The sequence below is a fragment of the Labrus bergylta genome, chromosome 21, assembly GCF_963930695.1.
Source record: "Labrus bergylta chromosome 21, fLabBer1.1, whole genome shotgun sequence".
Lineage (NCBI taxonomy): Eukaryota > Metazoa > Chordata > Actinopteri > Labriformes > Labridae > Labrus > Labrus bergylta.
Genome location: NC_089215.1, coordinates 14,298,119 through 14,321,812, shown reverse-complemented (window position 1 = coordinate 14,321,812; position 23,694 = coordinate 14,298,119). Strand labels below are relative to the sequence as shown.

The window sequence follows — 23,694 nt, the reverse complement described above, 5'->3', positions numbered from 1 at the left end:
CCTGTGACTGCATGGGGGAACACTGTTCCATATAAACGATGCTTGGTTAAAAATACTTTATTTTTATGCAGCATACAACACATCAAAGACAACTTTTTGCAGCGTAAACAACAAACACCCTTTTATAAATATACAGTTTATAATGGCCACAGTCTGAATATATTTAGATTATAAACTGCATAACTGGACTCTTTAAATTCAGTAAAAGCATCCAAATATAAAAGGAACATTATGACATATTTGCATACTGTTGTTCAGCAGGTTTCTCCACCTGTAAAACCTGTTATAAGAGCTGATAATCTGACATCATTGTTTTCATAAAGCTGCACTCATCTTTATTTTATTTTAATAATAGTTCAAATACATTTGTGCAATGTATAAAAAGGTATTAGAAGAATTACAAGCACATTTTTGTTGCTTCTTTAATGTAGTTTTTGGATTATGACACCTTTAAAAAATGAAGAACAGAATTCGCGTGAGGTGGATTTTTTTAGGATGCTGATGTGCTAACCTGGGTGATGTCTTTTTTTTTTAGACAAATTCTATCTTTTCCTGAACCTAAATAAGTTGTTCAGTCTGGTTAGAGAAAGGAACCAAAACCACTCCGTTAAATTACAAAAAAGTTCACTATTTGATGTAAAACAATAGACCTACTTCAGCAATATCACGGGCGGATTAGCTCAGCGTTGGCATTTATGCAGACGTTGTGCCTAACCGTTGTGGTGAAGAGGAAGCTGAGAGCTGAGCTTTAGAGGTCGCTCTTTGTCCCAGCCCTCACCTGTAGTCAGGAGCTTTGGGTAGTGACCAAAAGAATAAGATCCCAGATACAAGCGGCTGAATCTAGTTTCTTCCAGAGGGTGTCTGGGCTCAGCCTTAGCGATAGGGGAGGAGCTCAGACATTTCAGAGGAGCTCGGAGTAGAGCTGCTACTCCTTTGCATTGAAAGGTGCCAGTTGAAATGGTTCAGGCATCTGATTAGGAAGCCTTCTGGACGCCTTGATCTGGAGGGCCTCTGGGGACGTCCAACTGGGAGGAGACCCCAGGGTAGACCCAGAGTTCGCTGGAGGGATTATATATCCCGCCTAAGAATCCCCTAGAAGGAGCTGGAAAACGTTGCTGGGGAGAGGGACGTCTGGGTTGACTCAACCTCGGGTACTCGGGGAAAAAATTGATGAATGGATTTTTGCTTATAAACTCTTAACTTTACAAAGATGGATTCCTCAGTCAAAATCAGTGACAATTCAAGATGTTGCAAATACATTAAATTCACTAGAAATAAAATAAGTTGCCTGTATTGTCTAATTTGTTCTTCTTGGCAACAAATTCAGTGAATAGACCAAAAACACACACAAAATAGTAATTGTTAGAAGTTCGAATCAGGCATGAGCTCCTCTGTAGGTTCAATCTTGGGGTCAAAGGTTAGGACAATAAACTACATTTGAGGTTGAAGTTTTGCAAGTTTAACCAGATGAGAAATGACTCAATGTTAGCCAGCAAAGACGGCCATCTTGACCCCCCTGTTCATTGTCCAAAGGTAAAAAATAAAGCAACCAGCTGGTAAAAATGTTTGTATTTAACAGTCTATGTATTTAAGTGACTGATAATCTCTCAGCAGTGGGTAGTGACCAAAGCAGAGCTTAAAGGACCTACGATGGGTGGCCAGAAACTCAACCCCAACTTGATGTTATCCATAGTGAAACTTTAAATGCAGTGGTTTCCCAAAAAAACTCTCTAGAGGAAATAATATGTCAATGTAATATTTAAATCTTCCTCTGCTGCCCCCAAGTGGACAAAAAGTCTTCATAAATAAATAAATGCAGCTTCAGTGTAAAGATGTGGGAACACTTCATCTAATTTTTCAAACCAAAATTTCACCCTGAGCACTGTGTTAAAATCTGAAGAGAATAATCTTAAATATGTTCATCACTGTGAGTCGATATTCATACAAATATAAACATAGTTTCAAACGTTCCGGAGGCACTGAGCACAGATTTGGTTCATGCAAACCAGCAAACATGCAACTGAGCTGTAAAGTCCGTTATTTGGCCACAGAAGCAAGATAAAGATTTTTCGGGATGAGTAAAATATTGCAGCCATCGTTTCGATTAACAATGTACAAAAATCTGTCACAAATACAGCTCGCCTGATTCCCAGATGAAAGACGACATTGTTAACACAACCAAAAATCCAGCAGCTCTCACCCCAAACTAACAAACTCAGCGGCTTGGCTGGTGGCCCAACTATTTAAAATACAACACTTTAGGTTCTCCTCACGCCTCAAATGCTTTCCTTTAAAACACTTTGTGCTTTTGAAATCAGCCTGGGTTCAATATCTCTGTGAAACCAATCACAAGTGTTTATTAATAAGAAGTTGACTTCTATATAATTTATGTGGACATGGTGTGTTATTGATGCAACCGATCCTCACGACAGTCATTTGAAACAATGGTGGCAAAGGGTACATATTGGTCCGATGCAGAGGTCGAGTGTTTACTTGAAATTTTGGCGGACAGTATCTGACGATAATATAGTGTGTATGCGTTCAAACACGCAGCTCACTCAGAAAACTTTCAGAAGTTTTGTGCAAGTGTGGAAGCGCTAAAAGTGTAGGTCTAGTTTTCCTCGTTCCGATGAGTTTGTTGAATATCTGCATATTTTTGTGCAAGTGTAGAAGCACTTTCTGTAATTTACCTGTTTCTTATTGCTAACATGACCCAGTAACCCATGTGCCTGATAAACTGAAGCTTGAGGGGAACCTGGATCGTCATATTTAAAAAAGCACAGGACCACTAACCAAGCAGCTGTTTTTCAGGAGTTTGTAGAAGGAATAGATCGCCACAGACACCTTTTAAGTGATCACAGCATTTTTTTTCATGGACATATTTTAAGGTTCCTTCGTATTTTCAGAAATATTGTTGTCTCACAGTCGTCTTTGAGGCGCTCAGAGCACGTTTTCCCCAGCTGTGTCCCTGAGCTTCTCCTGAATCAGCAAGCGTTCAACAGCAGCTGCCTGTCTCTTATCCACAACATTTATAGAATTGATAACCCGTCGGACAGTCACAGACAGACAAAGCATTTGTCCATGCTCTTGGCTTTGAATTGCACACAGTGTGTGGCCTTTGCCTGGAGCTGTTGGTAAGATGCACAGTACACAACATTGCAGCCATGTTGGTTTTTCAAAGTGGTTCCAAACTGTAACAGTAAATCTGCCTATAATCTGTCATTTCTTCTGGCTTCTGTCAGAGCGGTGTGGGTGGATGAAGGTTTAGAATATCCTTCCTTTTGGCAAAACGGGGGTGTCTGTAACGTCCATTGTACTTCCATCAGCGGAGATTTATAAAAGGCAAACTACACTTTGAAAAATATGTGTACAAAGAATTAAAACAAAAAGTATATAATTCTGCCAAGAACAAATTATCTGAAACATTTTGGGGAAATACAACCATCAACTTTGTTTGATGAGAAAATCAAAATCAATATCAGTTTTATGCTTCAGTCGGGATGTGGTTGGTTTAGTTTAGTATGCTTAAAGGTCACATATTATGGAATCACTTCTCCATGTTGTTCAAACACTAATATGTGTCCCTAGTCTGTCTTAAAACCCCCCAAATGATGAGAAAAGTCCATCCTCTCCGTCTTTTTCCTGCTCCACTTTTCAGAAAATGTGTGCTCAAACAGGCCATTTGGAGATGTTCCCTTCATGACATCACAAAGGGCAGTAACCCCTCTCCCAGGTGGGTGACCCTCCCACAGCTAGGTGTTTGTTCTGCCCTCTGAGTCTGCCTTCTCACCTTAAACAATAGGACATGGAGCGAGAAAGCCCGAGACACCCAAGCCCTTCCAGAGAGGGGGCGTGGTCAGACACAGCTCATTTACATTTAAAGCTACAGACACAGAAACAGCCTGTTCTGAGCAGGGCTGAAATAGAGGGGTTTATAGGCATGATCAAATACAGGATCAGAGTGGATTTAGAAGAAGAATTTTCGCAGACATGATTTGGGGAGCTGAGATGTATTTAAACTGGTTGAAAAGTAGGAGAATATGTGACCTTTAAAGGGATAGTTTTGTATTTTTGGGGCTGTATGAGGTACTTGTCAATGGTAAGTCTATTAACCTCAGGAGATGCTGGTTATCATGGACCCTTTAGGGAGAGACAGGCAGAGTTCAGACACGGGAGCTAGAGTATCCAGCTATGCCGATGACACCGTATGCTCTATGAAACTTAGCTAATTTCAAGAAACTGAGCTAAATAACAACATTGGGGTAAATGTGCGCTATATTGATAAATTACAGCACAGTATAATTTACTGCTAGCAAGCCACTTAATGCTGCTGCATTTTGTATCATCTGCAGGGGTTTGATAGTGCATGTAGGAAGACCTGCCAGTAGAGAGTTGCAATAGTAAATGTGTGATATCACAAGAGCCTGTACCAGGAGCTGTGTAGCATGTTCTGACACGTAAGGTCTGATGTTGTACAGGGCTAACCGACATGATCGGATAATCAAGGCCACTTGAACCTTAAATGTCAGCTGGTCATCAATCATGACACCCAGGTTCCTGCAGACTTTGTTGGTATGAGTTTGGTTGTACCAAGCTGGATATTGAGGGTCTGGCCTGGAGGACTAGGAGCTTCTGTCCTTGCACTCTGCCCAGTCTCTCCTGAAAGGGGCGGAGCTGACCGGCATCTTTCTATTGACAAGTTTGACTCATTCAACCTTCAACCCTTCTCTTCATTGCCCTGATTTCCAGCTCAATCCCATGTCCTGTCTCTCACATAAAAACATAAAAGAAGCCCAAAAATAAATCTTTAAAAAGCAAAAAATATCTGAAATGGCACAAATCTTTTGTATTACTCAGGAAGATACCGAGTGTTTGATTTAAATGTATGGCTTTGTCTGTGATATAAAAAGTGCCGAGGTATCTTAAAGATCTGCATGAGAGCATCTTCTGATCTAACTCTGAAAAAGAAAGCAAATAGGATGAGGATATCTTTCGCATTAAACTCTTAATATAATATAGAACTAACTGAAATTATATTCAGTTGCTCATTTGTGGCAGAGAGGCATGGGGGTGTCAGAGTCTATATCTTGGTTTCTCCTCTCGCTCATTGATCTACTTTCGGCCTGCAGTCTTGAATGAAACGGCAGCTTCATATTTTGGGAGCAAGCGATGATTTAATCTGACTTCCTCCCACTCAGCAGCTCCCGGCGTGTCTCTGACAGTCTGAGCGGTGGGAGGAGGACGAGGACTCAGCGGCGAGCTTTAGAAGTAGCTGCAGCAGCTGGACTTCTCCTTCTGTGCTTCGATGTATTCGTGGATCTGGAACTTGGGCTCATTGGGAATCTGGACGGATCGATGCTTCAGCTCCCTGAAGGGACAGAAGCAGACGTCACACAGTTTATGAAAACACTTCAGAACCTCTTTTCAAAACCCTGAAATGAAATCCATAATGTGGCGGAGTGAATAATGACTGTGGAGCAGTTTTACTCGACCATCTGTGAAGCCTGCTGTGTAAGCTTCATGACCAAAGGTTTTACTGAGAAGGACCAAAGTGATGATCTCTGAACACGTCGATTTTTACAATTAAAACAGAAAAAAAAAACTACAAGGAGATTAAGGAGTGGAATGATTAGCAGTTTTAAGAAAAGGTCACTTGTGCCTCTTTTTGCATTATATTCTGCATTAAGTCGGGTACAGACAGTACGACTTTGGGCCATCACAGACGAAACATGATCAATCGTGGTCATATATGTGGTTGTGACTCCAAGACGGCGGTCCTTCGTCGCTCTGTGAAAGAGGATCAAAGATGACCAATCTCACGGTCATACAACCAAAGATAGCCTGCGACAAATATCTGACAGTGGCAGTGACAAATTAAGGATGGTCGTCTCATTAACTTCCTTCTCTTTTTGCATCAGTGTTGCAGCTAACATCTTTTTGGTGAATATATACAGTAAGGCCGTTTAAGAAACCCCCTCAGGAGTTGTATCGTCATTTGGTTAACAAAAAGCAAACAGTTTGATTTGAATGGAATAAATTTGCGTACTTGGACACAGCAGTGAAGGCCAGATCTACGTTGACTCCTGTCTTTGCGCTCGTCTCCATGAAGGGGACTGAATACTCCTGCAGACGTGAAGAAGAAAGAAAATCAGTGAGGATCAGAGGAAGGATCATGAAGTCAGTTAAAGGTCCAATATGTAGTGACTATAATAATAAAGTGACCTTACTATATGATCAGACATTAAGGAAACATGCTATGTTGAAGTTCTGGCTTCTCTGACAACAATGCAGCAGCCAGTATGTCCTCCTTCTAACTTTAGATTCTGCTCCTGAATGCTCTGGATTTGTTTGGACCAGAGAAAGTAGGCGGTTTTAAGGCACCCAAACATGGCCGTTTTAGACGCCCCTCAGTTTGCCAGATATGAGACCAGTTATCAGGTCAAACCAACAGGTGTTGCAGCGATGGAAGCAGGCGAGAGAACTGGTTCAGATAGAAGTGATTGTACCCGACCTAAAAAGCCTCTGCATGTTTCTAATAAGCTCCACGAGCAGAAACGTGCTCAAACTAGGATCAATATTGGAGATGCTTTTGAAAAATGGAGAGAGGTTAGAACGCAGAAAGGTTCACAGACCGAGGCAGAGCTGGCTAAACACTGAAGCTTCAGAGTCCATGACATGGCAACCTGCGTGAGCATCGACTCTAGAGAGGAGGGGGCGGGGGGAGAAAGCTTACTCCAATGTTTAGAATTTGGACTGCAGTACTAATTTTAAACACTAGGTGTCAGAGTTACATATTGCTCCTTTAAGGATGAAGTTGAGAAAAAAGGTCTAAGACTAGATGCATGTTTTTTCCTTCATCCTAAATCCTTTTTGAACATTCTTATTATAAAGGGAGCCTTTATAGAAGTATGCAGAGATTTGTTTTTTTTGTCGCTTGTGTATTGGAAATGTTATTAATTTTATTTAATTTTATTAATGAACAAAAAAAGACTCACCCGGGCCAGCCTTTCTCCTTCATCTCTCCTGATCGCTCTCTCACTGCTCATGTCTGCCTGCAGAGAAGAAAAGAAAGAAAAGTAAGTAAGCTAGTAAAACTTAATTATAAGCACTGTTAAACAATCATTTATAAAGAGCGTATTTGCTATGTTATCAAATGAAACGATGGGGAGAAAACATGTCAACATAAATAAATCACAATGCCAAACAGGGAAAAATAAAAAACAGACAAACACAGAAACAAACGAAGTGAGTGACCTCAAAGAATATAATAAAAATAAAAACAATAAATAAAAAACGCTGAGCACACCGGAGGAAGCTACAGGCGAAACGCAGTGTTGTTGTTCCCTCACAATAAAGACACAGTAAAGTAAGTGTCCCGGTTTAAAATCCGGTATCTAAACTGTCCAAAGCGTATAAGTTCATTGCTCTTATAGGAAGAATGTGCAACTTTTTGATCCAGTAGATGTCGCCCTTGAGCATCAGCATGACACCAAGACAAACTGCTGATAGGCGACGCCTCCTCTCTCCTCCAGCGACACACCTCCAACCCCCCTATACTCCCGTTCGCACAGAGGAGTCGAGCGCAAGTGGCGGACATACTCGTCCTTGCCTCGAGCTGCAATCACCTGTGTCCTACATTGTTGTGTTAGCATGCTAATGTTAGCGCTCTTTAGTTAGCTCGTAGCTTTACATTGCATGTAAACTGACACAGAATGACTTTGATCTAAAAACTCTTACTAACATCCAAATAATCAGTGAGTACGTTCTTCTTCTCTCCAGTCCTTGACTAAAACAGCTTTTATACACAAGGGGAGGAGCCGGCCGTCCCGTCCATGTAAACACGGCTCTCACAACAACACAGCCAGCAGGACTCAAGCTTCTCACTCATTGTAGACAGTCATGTTGCACATTCTTCCTTTAAAGGCGATGTTGTATCTCCTTCATAGAGTCAGGTGCAGAATAATAAAAAAAGCTAACCAAGTTCAGATCCAACTCGAGGAACATTCAGCAGTGACTGCTTTGAGGAATGTGTCTGCTCATGCCCAGCTGAGAAATGTATAACCTTAATTTGTTTTGGCATGATTGTACACTTCCTCAGCCTGGAGATCTTTAACACTTTAAAACACAAACTGAGTCCTGCCATTGGTTTCTCTCTGTATCGTTGTGTACTACATGAATCTAATTGTATATAAAACATGATTCTTATATCTATTCTGTCGAAAGAAGCCACAGTTTCCCATCACAGGTCACATCCATCTCTGTCTTCTGAACTCTCTCTCTTTCTTGCTGAGCCTCTCAGAGTGTCTCCTCTCACCTTATTGCCGAGCAACATGATGACTACATCGCTTTGTGCATACTCATGGATCTCTGTTAGCCATGCCTGTAAGAAGAACACACACACACACACACACACACACACACACACACACACACACACACACACACACACACACACACAAAAACACACACCGAAAGAGAGAGAACAATTATGAGGATGTTATTTTACATTTATGTTATTAAGAGTTGATCTGCAGAGACATTTGCATGCTCTCTTTGGCTTTATTTGTTTTGTTACAGGTTGATTTTCCTTCTGTGCAGAAGACTCACCCTGATGTTGTCATAGGAGGTTTTGCTGGTGATGTCGTACAGGAGGAGCAGAGCTTTGGAGAGAAAGAAAACAGTCAGATAAACATGTAGTATGTATATATATATAAAGCTGCACAGTTCTACTTTTTATGCTGTGAGAAAATAAAAAGGCTGAGAAACAGACGATTGTTTCTGGTGTAAGTACCGTGTGCGTCTCTGTAATATGCATGTGTCACGCTCCTGAATCTCTCCTGTCCTGCTGTGTCCCAAATCTGAAACAGAAAGATATAAAAAAAGAAGCCATGCTTGGTGACTTGGCCTGGTTCCACTTGGCCTCGTCTAATTTTCAGTTACAAAACACACACAGAGAGGAAGCTCTAAAAATAGACTTTCATTGTGAAAGCACGTCAAGTTTTCACTGGGACTGATTTATTTACTGACCTGTAGTTTGACCTTCACTCCGTCTACAGTCACCACTTTATTCTGAGAGAAACAGAAACAGGTTTTAAATAATGAGGGAACAGTTACATACAATTACAGAAGCCGTGTTTCTCTTTGTTCTGCCAGGTTTTGAGATTTCTGCCTCCACTCAAGATCTCTGAAAGTTTTCATCTTAAAGGAAGAAAATATGTGATTTTTCACACTTAAATGTAGCAGAAATTAAGTATCCTCTGAAAATACCTCTGTGAGCCATGACTGTTATGAGTGTGACACCCGAGTCCCGCTGTCTGGGATCTTTTCCGAGCCGTATCTACAGCGTGTTTACATGGACGGGACGGCCGGCCGGGTCGTCCCCTTGCGTCTAAAAGTTGTTTAATTGAGGGACTAGAGAAAAGAAGAATAACATACTGTACTCACTGCTTATTTGAATGTCACGTAAGTGTTTTTAGATCACGGTCATTTCGTGTAAATTTACATGCAGTGTGAAGATACGAGCTAAATAAAGATCGCTAGCATTAGCATGCTAACACAACAATGCAGCGCAAGTTGTTTTGGTTTCATGCTGGTGCTCATCCACTGGATCAAAAAGTTGCATATTCTTCCTTTAGGATTCAACAACTCATTAAAGGACCATATGTTATATAAACATCTATTCACCATGTTTTTCTAACACTAATATGTGTCTCTAGTCTGTCTTCAAACCCCCCAATGATGAGTTCATACTCTCCGTCTTTTGTCTGCTCCACTTTTCAGAAAATGTGTGCTCAAAGAGGCCGTTTGGAGATTTTCCCTTCATGACATCACAAAGGGCAGTAACCCCTCCCCCAGGTAGGTGACACTCCCACAGCTAGGTGTTTGTTCTGCCCTCTGAGTCTGCCTTCTCACCGTCAATAATAGGACATGGAGCGAGAAAGCCCACACTCCGCTCATAAAATGAGAAGATCATCATCATTATACTAAGGCTGGCCTCTCAACTGGCCCACTGGTAACATGTGACCTTTACAACACTCCTGCAGAGTGAGATGCTAGGAGTGTGGAGGAGCCTCTTTGAACAGGTTCTCATTAGCCTTGTTCACACCTGCAAAAAACTCCTAAAAAAGTTTCTGAAGGAGTAACCAGAGAGAACCCCTGATGCACGGGGAGAACATGTAAACTCCACACAGATGCTGCTGTCAGACGGGGATTCAGACCAGTAACCTCCTGGTTCTGTGTGTAAACGATAAATGATCTATGTGCACACCCACCGTGAATCCGATGCCCACGGTAGCAGAGAAGGATCCGGGGATGAACTTTCCCTGATCGAACTGCACCAACAGAGACGTCTTCCCCACGCCACTGTCCCCGACCAGGATCGTCTGCAGGAAGAAGACAAGAAAAAACAACAGCGTTAATAAAAAGTATATCACACTTTTCCAGCTGCATTCTCACACTCGTTATTTATACTTGGATGTGAGTCAGTGTCTGCGTCACGGCGGAACAAATAAAATGATCTTTTATAAGAATCTGGCAGAGAGCGACTGTTCCCGAGTGACTCATAGGCTGCAGGAGGTAACCTTCAAGACCGTGAAATGAATAAAAGGCAGCTCTCACAGGCGTCCGAGTTAGTCACCGGGGACATTTGTCTTTTAAAAAAGTCACACTGAGGTCTGCAACACCTCCACACACACACACACACACACACACACACACACATACACACATACACTGATCCGACTGTGAAAGAAAGAGTTGTTTCATTCTGCTGTGCGGACCGGTGTTGTTCAAAAGTTGTCTTAAAAATAAGTTTATGGGAAAACCATATTCAGCCTGAAGACATTTTGATGACTCAGTTTTGATTTGATGAGTTATTCACAATAAGGTGTGTAGCTGACCTGATTGACAGGTGGGCGCGGTGTAACGGTTTGTCAGGAGGCTTAAAACCCGCCTCAGCTCCAGCTCTCAGCCTGTCGTTAGGTTGACTGAAAGTTAGGCAGAGACAACATTTCCAGCATGGAGACCGCCATCAATAGGACTACAGCGCCCGCTACAGGAACAGATGGGTGACGTCACTCAAGCTTCAAACATTCATATTTACAGTCTGTGGTCCAACCTCTCTCTTACCCTCATCCCTCCATCTATTCACCCCTTGACCCTTACCCTGGTCTCTTCATCATCTTCATCTTTCGGCCCTCATAATATTCTCATCATCCAACCTCACTCCTCATTTCGATCTCTGCCATGCACATTACAATAAACTGTTATAGATCCATATCTTTCTTGGCCTGGTCTTTGTTAGTGCAACTAATGGAGAGCTGCAGTATAAAATGTAAACAACAAATAGATTTGTTAAGGGTTGCAAGATGCGCACTACATCAGCATCAGGAATCAGACAAATTGTAATCAATTTATGGCTTTCCATTCGATGAGCATGCCTGAAAGGTTAATTGTCCCCCCCCGAGGCTATATTTTTCTCAACCTTTATTCAATTAGTTCCGAGATTGCACGTCTTGAGACATTCATCCATCCATCCATTTTCTTCCGCTTATCCGAGGTCGGGCTGCGACAGCAGAAAGCACAATAAGTCAACCCAAACTTCCCTCTCCTCAGCAATGTTTTCCAGCCCCTCCTGATTCCGAGGCGTTTCCATGGCCTATATGGATATGATATGATAGGATATGTAATGCATCCAGCGAACTCTGGGTCCACCCCGGGTCTCCTACCAGTTGGGCGTGCCTGGAAAACCTCCAAAGGGAGGCGTCCAGGAGGCATCCTAGTCAGATGCTCGAACCACCTCAACTGGCTCCTTTCAATGCGAAGCAGTACTCAGAGCTACCCCAAATGTCTGAGCTCCTCACCCTATCTCTAAGGCTGGTGTCACTACCCAAAATTCATGACCACAGGTGAGGGTTGGAACGAAGATCGATCTGTAAATTGAGAGCTTTGCCTTCAGGCTTACGTCCTTCTTCACCTTCGTCCTATACAGCGCCCACATTACATCCATCCTACCCTCACTCGTGAACCCTGAGATACACAACTTACTGGAATGGAAATAACACATAAACGTCCATGCAAAGTTGAGACAGAGACAAAACAAGGAGTCAAAGAGAAGTCAGGCTAATGTATTCATGGGATAACCCAAGCAGTGCTGCAACTGTTGCTCAGTTTTGTTGAAATACTGAATGATAAAAGCTTAAAGAGGAAGAAGAGCGGAGAGGGCGGGAAAGGATTAGAGCTGAGGAGCTTCAGACATTTTACAGCCTTGCTTTGATCTCAGTTGGTGGAAGGATTTTAAAAACTCTCAGAAATGCGTCGCTATAAAATATGGAAACTGCGTCTGCATAAGCTGAATTTTCATACCAAATGTACTCATTCATTTTGTAGTTGTTCATCTGGTTATTCTCTCTTTTGAAAGAAAAATCAGTGCAGCAGTTGGGGGAAAGGAGAGTCGGATATTTTGCCTGTATAATGAAAAGGTAAAGTGATGACATGTTGAAGGATTGTGAGACAAAGGATGTAAAACACTGGAACAGAATGAAGAATGTAGTCAGACATTAATATTAGAAACTATCCTCTTAACTGTTTGCATGCGCAGTTGAAGTAAAGCGACGAAAGCTGATGAACACAAAGAGACGGTGAGGTGGTGTTAAAACAGAGTGGACTTTTAAGCTGCTTCATCACTCCCTTCAAAGCCACCAGACTCTAAACCACAGGCTGTGCAAACAAAAGATGGACGACATGACAGCTCCCACAAAGTGAAGCCACTCCAAAGTGATTGGAGCTCCCACTGCTGACTGGCTGCAGTATAAATGATAAATGGACTTGAGCTTGTGTCGTTTTTTTCTAGTCTTCTGACTACTCATAGTGCTTTTACACAGCAGGTCACACCTACACATTCACAACCTGATGGTAGAGGCTGCTGTGTATAGAGTCCATAAGTGTTAACTCATCCCATTCATTCACATTCCACTCAGTCATCTGTTCAAACTTGCATAATGGGAATTCCACTAGGTTCCATTTTAGGGCCCTTACTTTTTGGTTTATATATAAATGATTTACCAGACAAAAGAGTCAAATGTATGCAGACAACACAGTTATATATGTGTCTGCAAAGACCGCTAAGATGGCAGCAGAGATCCTCTCAAAAGAAATGTCTGGAGTGTCAAAGTGGCTTCAAAATAATCATCTCACCTTAAACTATGATAAAACTGTCTCAATGTGTTTCACAATAAAAGAAAAGTAAATGATAGAGATTGATGAGAAAGCGATAAAAGAGGAAGATGAGTTCATATCTTTAGGTGTAATTTTAGATTCTGAGTAAATGTGTAGGAATAAAACATTTTTTTTTTAAATAACAGAACCGCCCTTTAACTCGTACACGGTGCATCATCAAGACCAGAAGCAGAATCATTATTTCACTTGATCCGCTGGTGACTGCATGACATCTGTTTCCTGTTTACTAACATCACGGAGAGTGTGGACTTAATGCCTGCATTAGTGTGTGTGTGTTTGTGTGTGTGTGTGTGTGTGTGTGTGTGTGTGTGTGTGTGTGTGCGTGCGTTTGTGTTAGTGCATGCGTGTGTGTGCGTGGTCAGATTTAGAGCTACACATGCTCATGTACATGTGACCGAGAGGATGTTGTGGTGGGAAAGGGTATGATGCTGTTTCCGTGGTAACAGAGGTTGAGTTTTTCTCAAGAAGCCTCACTGGAGATCGGAGGCAATTAGTGGAAGATGTTCGGGAATTGAGCACGGATGGATGATGCGTACGGTGTGATATGCATGTGTGTGTGTGTGTATCTGTGTATGTGTGTGTGTGTGTATCTGTGTATGTGTGTGTGTGTGTGTGTGTGTGTGTGTGTGTGTGTGTGTGTGTGTGTGCGTGTGTGTGTGTGTGAGGGGAAATAGAGAGTTTCATTAAATTTGTCTTCCAGACCTCAAGCAGATTGTTTAGAGGAAAAAACAAACACCACGAGCGCCGAGGACCACATATTAACAAGGGCGAGAGCTGAAAAATTCATTACAAATCAATGCTGCTACTTTAGGGCATCATATAATGTATTTATTCTTTCTCCTTTAGTCAAATGCAAAGGCCACAGACAAAGCTGCCAGGTATTTGACGAGGTCAGAGTGAGAACCTGTTTAGAGCATCACTGTTACCGTAAATTAGGACGCGATTAAGGTCCATATAGAGCTCAACAGTGAGGTTCAGGAAGTAAAAATCCTGTTTATTTTCTCCATAGTGGATTTGATTATAAGCCATAATGTCATAACCATCTCAGGTAGACTGACCACGAGCTACCTCAGTGTGAAACGATGGTTTATGCTCCTGTAGAAGACACAAGACACCTAAAACATGATTTGTCCAAGATATCAGGGCAAAGAACTACACTACCCACCATCATAGAGTGTCACAGTGACGTCTCTGATTGGTTGAGCTCGCTATTACTATGTCAATGTTTCCTGCCCCCCCAGCACCGTATGTGAACGGACAGTTTCGCTAGCTAGTTAGTTAACTAACATAAAATGTACTAATAACCTTGTTATGCTAGGTTGAATGTAATCTATATATTAAACAAAAACACAAACTACGAGATAGTACAACACTTATATTGACAGTATAAAAAAGATAACAAGAAGATTTTAAGAAGAAACAATATCATACGCAATGGATTGTGGGATGTGTAGTTCCTCGAATCTTGTACCTTTTCCTTTTTCTCTGTTCCCCCCCCCTTTTGGCGCTGAATCAAATGTACTATAGTAACGAGTATTGGGGTAGCTGGTTGTCATGGTTACAGGCTTCAATATCTTGATATAAGGATTTAGTGAAATGTTAACGAAGGATTTTAACAGGGGAAATTTACTTCCGGAACCAGAGACGCCGAAAAAGTCGACGGTCACCGTTGAGCTCTATTTAGGGTGGCCTGTGGCTCAGTTGGTATAGTTGGCCGTCTCTCAACCGGAAGGTCAGGGGTTCAATCATAGGAAGAAACACTCAAACTGTGTAACAGTAATCAAAGCAGCCAAAGCGACAATCAGCGTGGAAGCTTGTTAAGAGCTTCAGACGCCGAGGGGACAGGGCTCTTTTTAAAGCGCGCCCTCGTCCAGGTCAGAGTCCTGAATCTCCGACCTCATGGCAGAAAAGAGAGGAGTGGGTGAGAGGGGTCCTGGGTTTATGGGTGGGCAGACTAATGGTTTTGGAAGCATTATTTGTGATACGGGTGAGTTTGTTTTTGTCTGCAAAGGTTAGCATGATGAAGAAACAGGGTGTGCAGAAGAGGAGGATGATGCTTTTATACCGTATTAATAGAAGGCGAGGTGAAACTGACAATAGAGGCTCTCAGTGTGCGTATGGCTGAAATATTTAATCCATTCTTTAAAATAAACATAAATCACATTTACTGCATGCTTTTTTGTCCCTTTAGGCCCACAATAGCCACATCAATGTTTTCCTGTAGTCTCAGTGATGGAAAACAACGACCCCTCTGCTAATATGAATGACTAGTTTCACTTTTTACCGTTTGTAGCGAGGAGCAATATGTAGATCTGACACCTAGTGTTGGAAATTGGTACTCTGACCAAATTCTAAACATTGTAGAGAGGTGTCTCCCCCCGCCCCCTCCTCTCTAGAGTCCATGTTCACGCAGGTTGCCATGTGGTGGACACTGAAGCTTCAGTGTTTAGCCAGCTCTGCATCGGTCTGTAAACCTTTCTGCGTTCTAACCTCTCTCCATTTTTCAAAAGCATCTCCAATATTGATCCTAGTTTGAGCACGTTTCTGCTCGTGGAGCTTATTAGAAACATGCAGAGGCTTTTTAGGTCGGGTACAATCACTTCTATCTGAACCACTTCTCTTGCCCGCTTCCATCACTGCAACACCTGTTGGTTTGACCTGATAACTGCTCTCATATCTGGCAAACAGAGGAGCGTCCAAAACAGCCATGTGGGGGTGACTTAAAACCGCCTACCTTCTCTGGTCCAAACAAATCCAGAGCATTCAGGACCAGAATCTAAAGTTAGAAGGAGGACATACTGACTGCTGCATTGTTGTCAGAGAAGCCAGCACTTCAACATAGCATGTTTACTTAATGTCTGATCATACAAGGTCACTTTATCATTTCACTCACTACACATCTTACAGATTGGAGCTTTAATGTTGTAACCTTCAATCTACCGGATGTTCCTGATTTAAAAAAAAAAAACAGTTTTGCATCCAAACAGGAAGTAAGGTACCACTAACTTAATTCCGTCCCAAAATAAAAGCAGAACAAAAACAGTTTGGAAAGGGATGCCGGTGGCGTGGTGGTTGGCCATCGGCCCGACCTATGGCTACTTTGCAGCATGTCATTCCCCACTCTCTCTCTCCCCGTTTACTGCCCTATCTCTAAATAAAGGCAAACAAAGCTAACGAAAAAAAAAATCACGATTAACAAATGAATTCAGCTATTACTCAAATTTAAAATTGTTATTGTTTGACATTCCTACTTGAAAGACCTGTAAAAGACAGCTGAAGCCTCGTGGTCGTTTGAAAATGAACGTCACATCAGAAGCATGAATGTTGAGTCGGAGTGCCTAGTGGGGAGCTGAAGGCGGAGGAGATTTAGACCAGAGAGTCATTACAGCTCAACGTCTTATCACTAACAATCACTAACACTGACCAAGCAGAGCGCAGAGAGTCCTACTCTCATGTTGTGTAATGTAACCTGATCCCTGAGGGGCAAGAGAGAGGAAGAGAGAGAGAGAGAGATAGAGAGAGAGAGAGAGAGAGAGAGAGAGAGACGGACAGATGCTCCCCTCACAAGAGAAAAGAAACAATGTAAACACGGTACAAATGAAGAAGCGAGGACATCAGCTCGTGTTGTTAGAATCTGCACGTTCATAAAGCAGCTGCTCTCCTCAACAAATCAGTCTCATGCACTACACACACACACACACACACACACACACACACACACACACACACACACACACACGCACACTCACACTCACACACTCGCACACCAAGCACATATACACACACACACACACACACACACACACACACACACACACACACACACACACACACTCACACACTCGCACACACGCACACTCACACACACGCACACTCACACACTCGCACACCAAGCACATACACACACACATGCCACCAGGTCAATTAAAGACAGCTGGTCTTAATGGTCACATTATAGAAACACTGTTCCTGACTCTCCCATCGGACCAGCAGCCTTTGGGAAAACTCTCAAAACCCACACTACTCAGGACTGAGGAGCAGAAATGTTTTTCCTCAGGATCTTTGTTTTATTATTTAAGGTTTTTTTTTTACCCAGGAGAGAAAAACTTGTTGAGGATAAAATGAGCAGCAAGACAAATGAACATGATATGAGACATATGAAAAGACAAGTAACACTGCAAATATTTGTCATGGTCGACTACAATCATAAACACATCAGGATGAACATCGACAGCCAGATTTGTCTTCCTCCTCCGAGTCATTTAAAATCGTCCAATGAGAGCAGCGATCTCATTAAGTCTACTTCCAAGAAAAGGGAGCAACACACTCAGGGCGTTTTCACACCTCTAGATCGTTAGCTCTGGTCTGAATCATAGACCAGTTTGTTCCATTGTTGCATTATTACCTTAAGTTCGGTCTGCGTTCACACGGGGACGTTTACAAGAGGACCATATTGTGTGATGTGAAAGGTAAGTGCTCTCGGATTGGTCAAAATGTATTTGTATAAAACTCCTTGAAGTAAACAAAGACTAGTCGGTTCCTGATTGGCTGTGGCTGCTCCAGAGACACTTTACAGTTTCTAAATGGACAGATGACTCCACGGAGTGATGTCGGCTCTGCTCATTGGTTTTCATAATGTTTGCATTTAATACCGTAGACAAAAGATACAGTTTGAAAATAATATGTTGATGTACTGGAGTCGCTGAAGACGCTTATTAAGACAGTTCAGGAGAAGGAGCTCATTAACCCTCCTGAACCAGGTCCTGCTCATCCACCCAAACTGTTTCTGAACATCCGTCAGGTCTGCCTGTGGTCTTTAAAGGTCGAAATATTCTGTAAAATCCTTTTCTCCGTGTTTCTCTAACTCTAATATGCGTCTCTAGTCTGCCTACAAACCTCTCAATGATTAGAAAAGTCCATCCTCTCTGTCTTTTGCCTGCTCCACTTTTCAGAAAATGTGTGCTCAAACAGGCCATTTGGAGATTTTCCCTTCATGACATCACCTCCCCCAGGTGGGTGACACTCCCACAGCTAGGTGTTTGTTCTGCCCTCTGAGTCTGCCTTCTCACCGTAAACAATAGGACATGGAGCGAGAAAGCCTGAGACACCCAAGCCCTTCCAGAGAGGGGGCGTGGTCAGACACAGCTCATTTACATTTAAAGGTACAGACACAGAAACAGCCTGTTCTGAGCAGGGCTGAAATAGAGGGGTTTATAGGCATGATCAAATACAGGATCAGAGTGGATTTAGAAGAAGAAACTTCACACACATGTTTTGAGGAGCTCTGAGACTTATTTACACTGGTTGAAGACGAGTAGAATATGTGACCTTTAACGCATCAGTTCAGCTATGATGAACAAAGAAGGGCCACGGTGTTCACTTCCTGCAGTTAGGTTGGATCGAGTTCGGGCCATGTTCTCACTACAAAGGAGACTCACTAGAGTCCGAAACTAAAGTGGACTGACACCCACCTCTTCAAGTGGTCTCTGTACAGTTGTTTGGTCCACACCAGGGTTTGATTGACAGCTTTCACACCTGCACAAACGAACCGCACTAAATTGGCAAACGGTTCAGTTCTGACTTTTGGAACAGACAGGAAGAAAAGATCCTGAGTCCCTCTTCTGTTCTCACTGATATAGATCAGAAGGTACAAAGAAAGCAGACCTTGAATAGACTCGTAGATAAGAATACGGCGGTGTTTAAGTCTGCATTTGGACAAAGAAGACCATCCAACACGTTCATACAACCCACAGAGATGAGTGAGGGATTTAAAATGAGTGAGTCCTGAGGCGTGCACATATAAAACATCACCATCACCTCTTCTTAGACTCAACGGAAAGGCAGGACCTGATTCTGAAATAAAAACCCAATAATAATATAAACTACAATCCAGATGAAAGAAACTGCAGTGACCTCAACTGATGTGACGCAGCTGTTTCCTGCAGAACGTCTCTGTCACACAATACGACATTTCACTGCAGCCTACGGGAGTTTCTCTCTCCTCTTTGTTCCATACACATCGACGTCAAAGGTCAGCACTCCTGACCGGGACGCATCATTTCTGTCCCCACAGGGTTCAGCCTAATCCCGCCCCACTGCGCTGTGATTGGCTGGTAAAGATGCCTGAAAGTGTGCCTCCCTCGCTCTTTGCGATGAGCCGTTTCACCAAGTCCTTTTCATCTTACCATAATCTTTTTCTAAACAAACTGAGGTCGTGTTAACACCCTACATGGTGGGGTTAAGGGTTACTCGAAGGATAGGTTTGCAGTCTCCTGGTTGAATGTCCTGTGTTTGACTTAAAGCTTTCCTCGTCAATTGAAAGGACTATACAAGTAAAACAAAATAACGATGCATCGATTGGGGAAATCAGAGCCGATATCGATACCAATGTTTAAAAATAACGATTAAGCTGATTAACAACTCTGTGTGTTTAAATTGTTCTGAGTAGTCCCTCCTGTTGAAATGTCACACGAACATGTCTTATATATGTCATGACCCTTTTTAGAGACCGTGTACTGCCAATGTCCACATAGTCCATGGGCACCGCGGTCAGTCAGCACTGGGCACTACGGTGCAATCCTCTGCCACCCTAGTCAATGGTCCTGTATCCACAGCGAGCGCTGCGGCCCGTCTCCGGAGCGTGCCAGCAGCTCCACTACACTACCGATTCAAGTCTATTTTCGACGTAATACGCTGCAGTCACATGTCAAGCTGGACGGAATAGAACGACCCGGACAGGAAGTCAGACAAGGAAACGCACAGAGCGTCCAGTCAATTTAAAAATAAAACACAACATACAGACTCCTGATCTTATTTTTCATCACAACAACAAATCATCCTCAGAAAGACAAAGCAACATGTTGTTTGTAGTTCTCCTGTGATCTTGTGAACCCGTGTGCAGCTGCTCATGGCTGCGCTTAAACCCCAGAAACAGACCCAGTGTGGTAGGGCGAAGCGCGTTTTGTGGAAATTGGCAGTAAGTTTCCCACACTGTTTATAAACCATTTGTCCATGAAAACAAATCACAGTTTGTCCAACAGGTGATTTCTTCTGTCCAATAAAATCCCCTCTTCTCTGAATGAGCAGCTCTCCAGCGTTTAAGTGATGCCACACGGCAAATAAACATCGGATTGTGATGCCTAACACGTTATTTGCTGATTGGCCGATGTCTGTCAACGGGGCCGATATCGGGCAATACAGATGTTCATCAGTACATCCTTAGGAAAGAATGAGGAGAACAGGCAGAGGCTAATTCCGAGGTCGGACTACACGTCATAAGTTTAGAGCTTGATCTGGCAGACTGGTGTCCAGACCTCATCGGCCCCAAAAATCGATCGTTTTATCGAGTCACAGGGAACAACAATCAAGGCCCTGACTTCCGGACACAAAGTCTTGCATGTTTGATTTTTTACTTCCTCCAACGATGTGGTCTGGAAAGTCAGTGACGTCGACCAATTGGATAACAGAGCGCTCTGCATGCTCAAAACTCACAAGCGAGGGGCACCTGTAGCCTAGTGGTTAGCTCACACGCCCCATGTACAAAGGCTCTGGTCCTCTCTAGCATTCGGGCTGGGTTAGAATCTGACCTGTGGCTCATTTCCTGCATGTCATTCCCCACGTCTCTCTCTCTGATTTCTGACTCTATCCACTGTCCTGTCTCTATGTAACTGCATAAAAAGCCCCAAATAAACCTCAAAGAAAAAAGTCACAAGCGAAGCGAAAGAAGAATGAAGTTGAAGCTTCGAGATGCGATGAGCCTGATTCCCGTGGTGCTCCCTCTAGAGGAATCCTCCATTATCACACGTCGTACAAAGGCAAAGTATGCGAACATTTCCGTTCACGACGCAGCAGGTTGTCTATGCATGTGGTTCAAAAAGCCAATATATTCGAGGCTGAGCTCTAAGTCTATAGAGAGTTCATTTCAAAAACGCATTTTAAACGTGTTTATGTTTGAGAGATGATGACAGACATCTTCACATCTGGGACACGTTTCAGTGACTTCAGGGCGTTTTGACAGAAAGAGAGACAGAGAGAGAGCGTAATTCCTCTAAAGCAGCAAAAAACAAAACAAAAAAAAAACAGTACAAACATGTAAGAAAATAACAGCTGAGTCTTCATCAGAGAGAGAGTCGTGTGTTTTTGGCCAGATTAGACACGCAACAAGCCTGGAAACGGACCAAATGAAACCGCATCCAAGCGCGGATCAGCACCACGGACAGCGCAAAACCTCAATCCGGGACGTGAATCCACAAATGATTAAAAATAAAAATATGCAGAAAAAGAAGAAAACAACACTTTTGAGGTAATTTAGTAGTTGTTTAGTTTAAATTCGTGGCACTAAAACAACAATTTTCCTAGAATTGTAAAGCTATCATCCTACCTTGTGCACTAACTCCTCGTCGTATGTGGGAGGTGGAGGGGTCTTCGCCTTGCCCTCGGTGGTCTCTCTGGATTGGTAGCCGCTGTCGGGCTGGATCTCCGGGTAGGACGTGGTGTAGTTCGCCGTGATCGGCTCCATCGACTCCATCCGCTCCATCCTGTCGTCCTTCCCTCTGCTCTCCTCTCTGCGCGCTTTAACACCGGAGGAGTGTGACGAGAATACAAGCTGTCACACCACGACTCTCTCTTTCTCTCTCTCTCTCTCTCTCTCTGCCTCTCTCTGTGCGTGTTTGTGTGTCTCTCTCTTCAGTCAGGCCCCTCCTTCCATGTGAATCACAGTCTTGTGTGCCTACTACATCACTTCACGTTTACAAAGCGAGTCGTGATCGCTCACTCTGAATACAACACAAAGAAGAGAGAGGGAGGGGCTGCTCGTTGGAGGATGAGACTAAGCAGCCAATCAGAGACAGGGGAAGATGTGAAGTTTGTAGAAAGGGATGTAGGGATGAAAAACAAACCCACTACACATTAATGGATGAGGCTTTGTAACTCCGCTCGATATCTAACAAACGTTATTGATCTAAAACTCTGAGAGTTCACATACAACTTTAAAGGTCACATATCCTCCTCTTCAACCAGTGTAAATAAGTCTCAGAGCTCTCCAAATCATGTCTGTGAAGCTTCTTGTTCTAAATCCACTCTGATCCTGTATTTGATCATGTCTATAAACCCCTCTATTTCAGCCCTGCTCAGAACAGGCCGTTTCTGTGTCTGTAGCTTTAAATGTAAATGAGCTGTGTCTGACCACGCCCCTCTCTGGAAGGACTTGTGTGTCTCGGTCTTTCTCGCTCCATGTCCTATTGTTTCCAGAATCACAACATCTGGATATTTTTGGCATACTGCATAAATCATTTTGACCAAATCAGTGGGTACTACTAGTATAGTAGGCGGTTTCGAAAACAGCCTGTGCTTATATTTTCTCTTCTTTGCTGCTATGTCCGCGTTTGTAGGGTTAGGGTTACACAGAAACACAAGTAACAGAAGCGATGAGACCAGAATCCCATAAAGTCCTGGATCCTGAGCGGTCAGGAACAAACAGAAGTGAATGTGTGAGGCTCGAAAGTGACAGATACACACTCACACACAACAGTTCAAACTCAAGGAAACAGTAGGCAGAGGACATAAACGAGGAGGCGGCAGGGCCGGCAACTGGTGAGAAGTCTCTTCTAAAGGCAAAACTATCCGAGAAGGCAAAGACAGAAGACGGGTCAGAGGCTGGCAGAGTCGAAACTGGGTAATTAATTCAGCAAAGAGTTGCTGGAAAGTCTTGCATGAGGGGAAGAACGATCTGGCAATGTCTGGGTAAACAGGAGAGGCTTTTATACTCGCTTGATAGCAGTTGAGAGCAGGAAGATGAGCAGAGGTGCAAAACTGTGACACTGTCATTGGCTGGGGGAAACACACTAGCTCCCCACCCCAAGCATCAACCCCCCAGTGTTGAAAAAGGAAGCAGATGCTGACGTGCAAAATCCTGCAGGTCCTTGAGTGTCCGCTAGAGGCTGGCTGGCACAGGAAGTCACATACACACCCATTCTAAAAGCCTGTTTTTACAGCAGAGATTAACATGTTTACAGCCTGGTTAAAAAAAACCAAATAGGTCTGATTAGCTCATGTTTTGTTCTGTTTTGATGACTCATCAGTTTTGATTTGATGAAGGATAAGAGTTATTCACAATAATGCGTGTAGCTGACCTGATTGACAGGTGGGCGCGGTATAACGGTTTGTCAAGAGGCTTAAAACTCAGCCTGTCGTTATGTTGACTGAAAGTTAGACTGAGACAGCATTTCCAGCATGGAGACTGCCATCGATGGGACTCCAGCGCCCCCTCCAGGAACAAACAGGTGATGACAAAAACTACAAAATAAAACAGGAAACACTAAAGACTAAACTGAGAAAAAAAAAAAAATTAAATACACATAATTCAAACAAGCAACACAAAGGAAGACAGAGACAAAATAAAACAGGAAATGACATCCAAACACTGAAATAAACAAAATACAAAACTAAACCAGAAACTCA

At 42.9% G+C, this 23,694-nt stretch overlaps 1 protein-coding gene across 1 annotated transcript; it reads right to left on the bottom strand.

Annotated features, from left to right (window-relative positions):
• Positions 1-41: 41 nt before the first annotated feature.
• Positions 42-21,978, bottom strand: LOC109988645 (ras-related protein Rab-37). Its single transcript, XM_020640204.3, has 9 exons — positions 21,617-21,978; positions 10,272-10,382; positions 9,028-9,069; positions 8,792-8,858; positions 8,608-8,660; positions 8,315-8,380; positions 6,996-7,052; positions 6,047-6,123; positions 42-5,368 (listed from the first exon to the last, which is right to left on the bottom strand). The coding sequence occupies exons 1-9, from the start codon at positions 21,770-21,772 to the stop codon at positions 5,263-5,265; spliced, it is 735 nt and encodes a 244-aa protein (XP_020495860.1). The 5' UTR covers positions 21,773-21,978; the 3' UTR covers positions 42-5,262.
• Between the last annotated feature and the right edge of the window lie 1,716 nt (positions 21,979-23,694).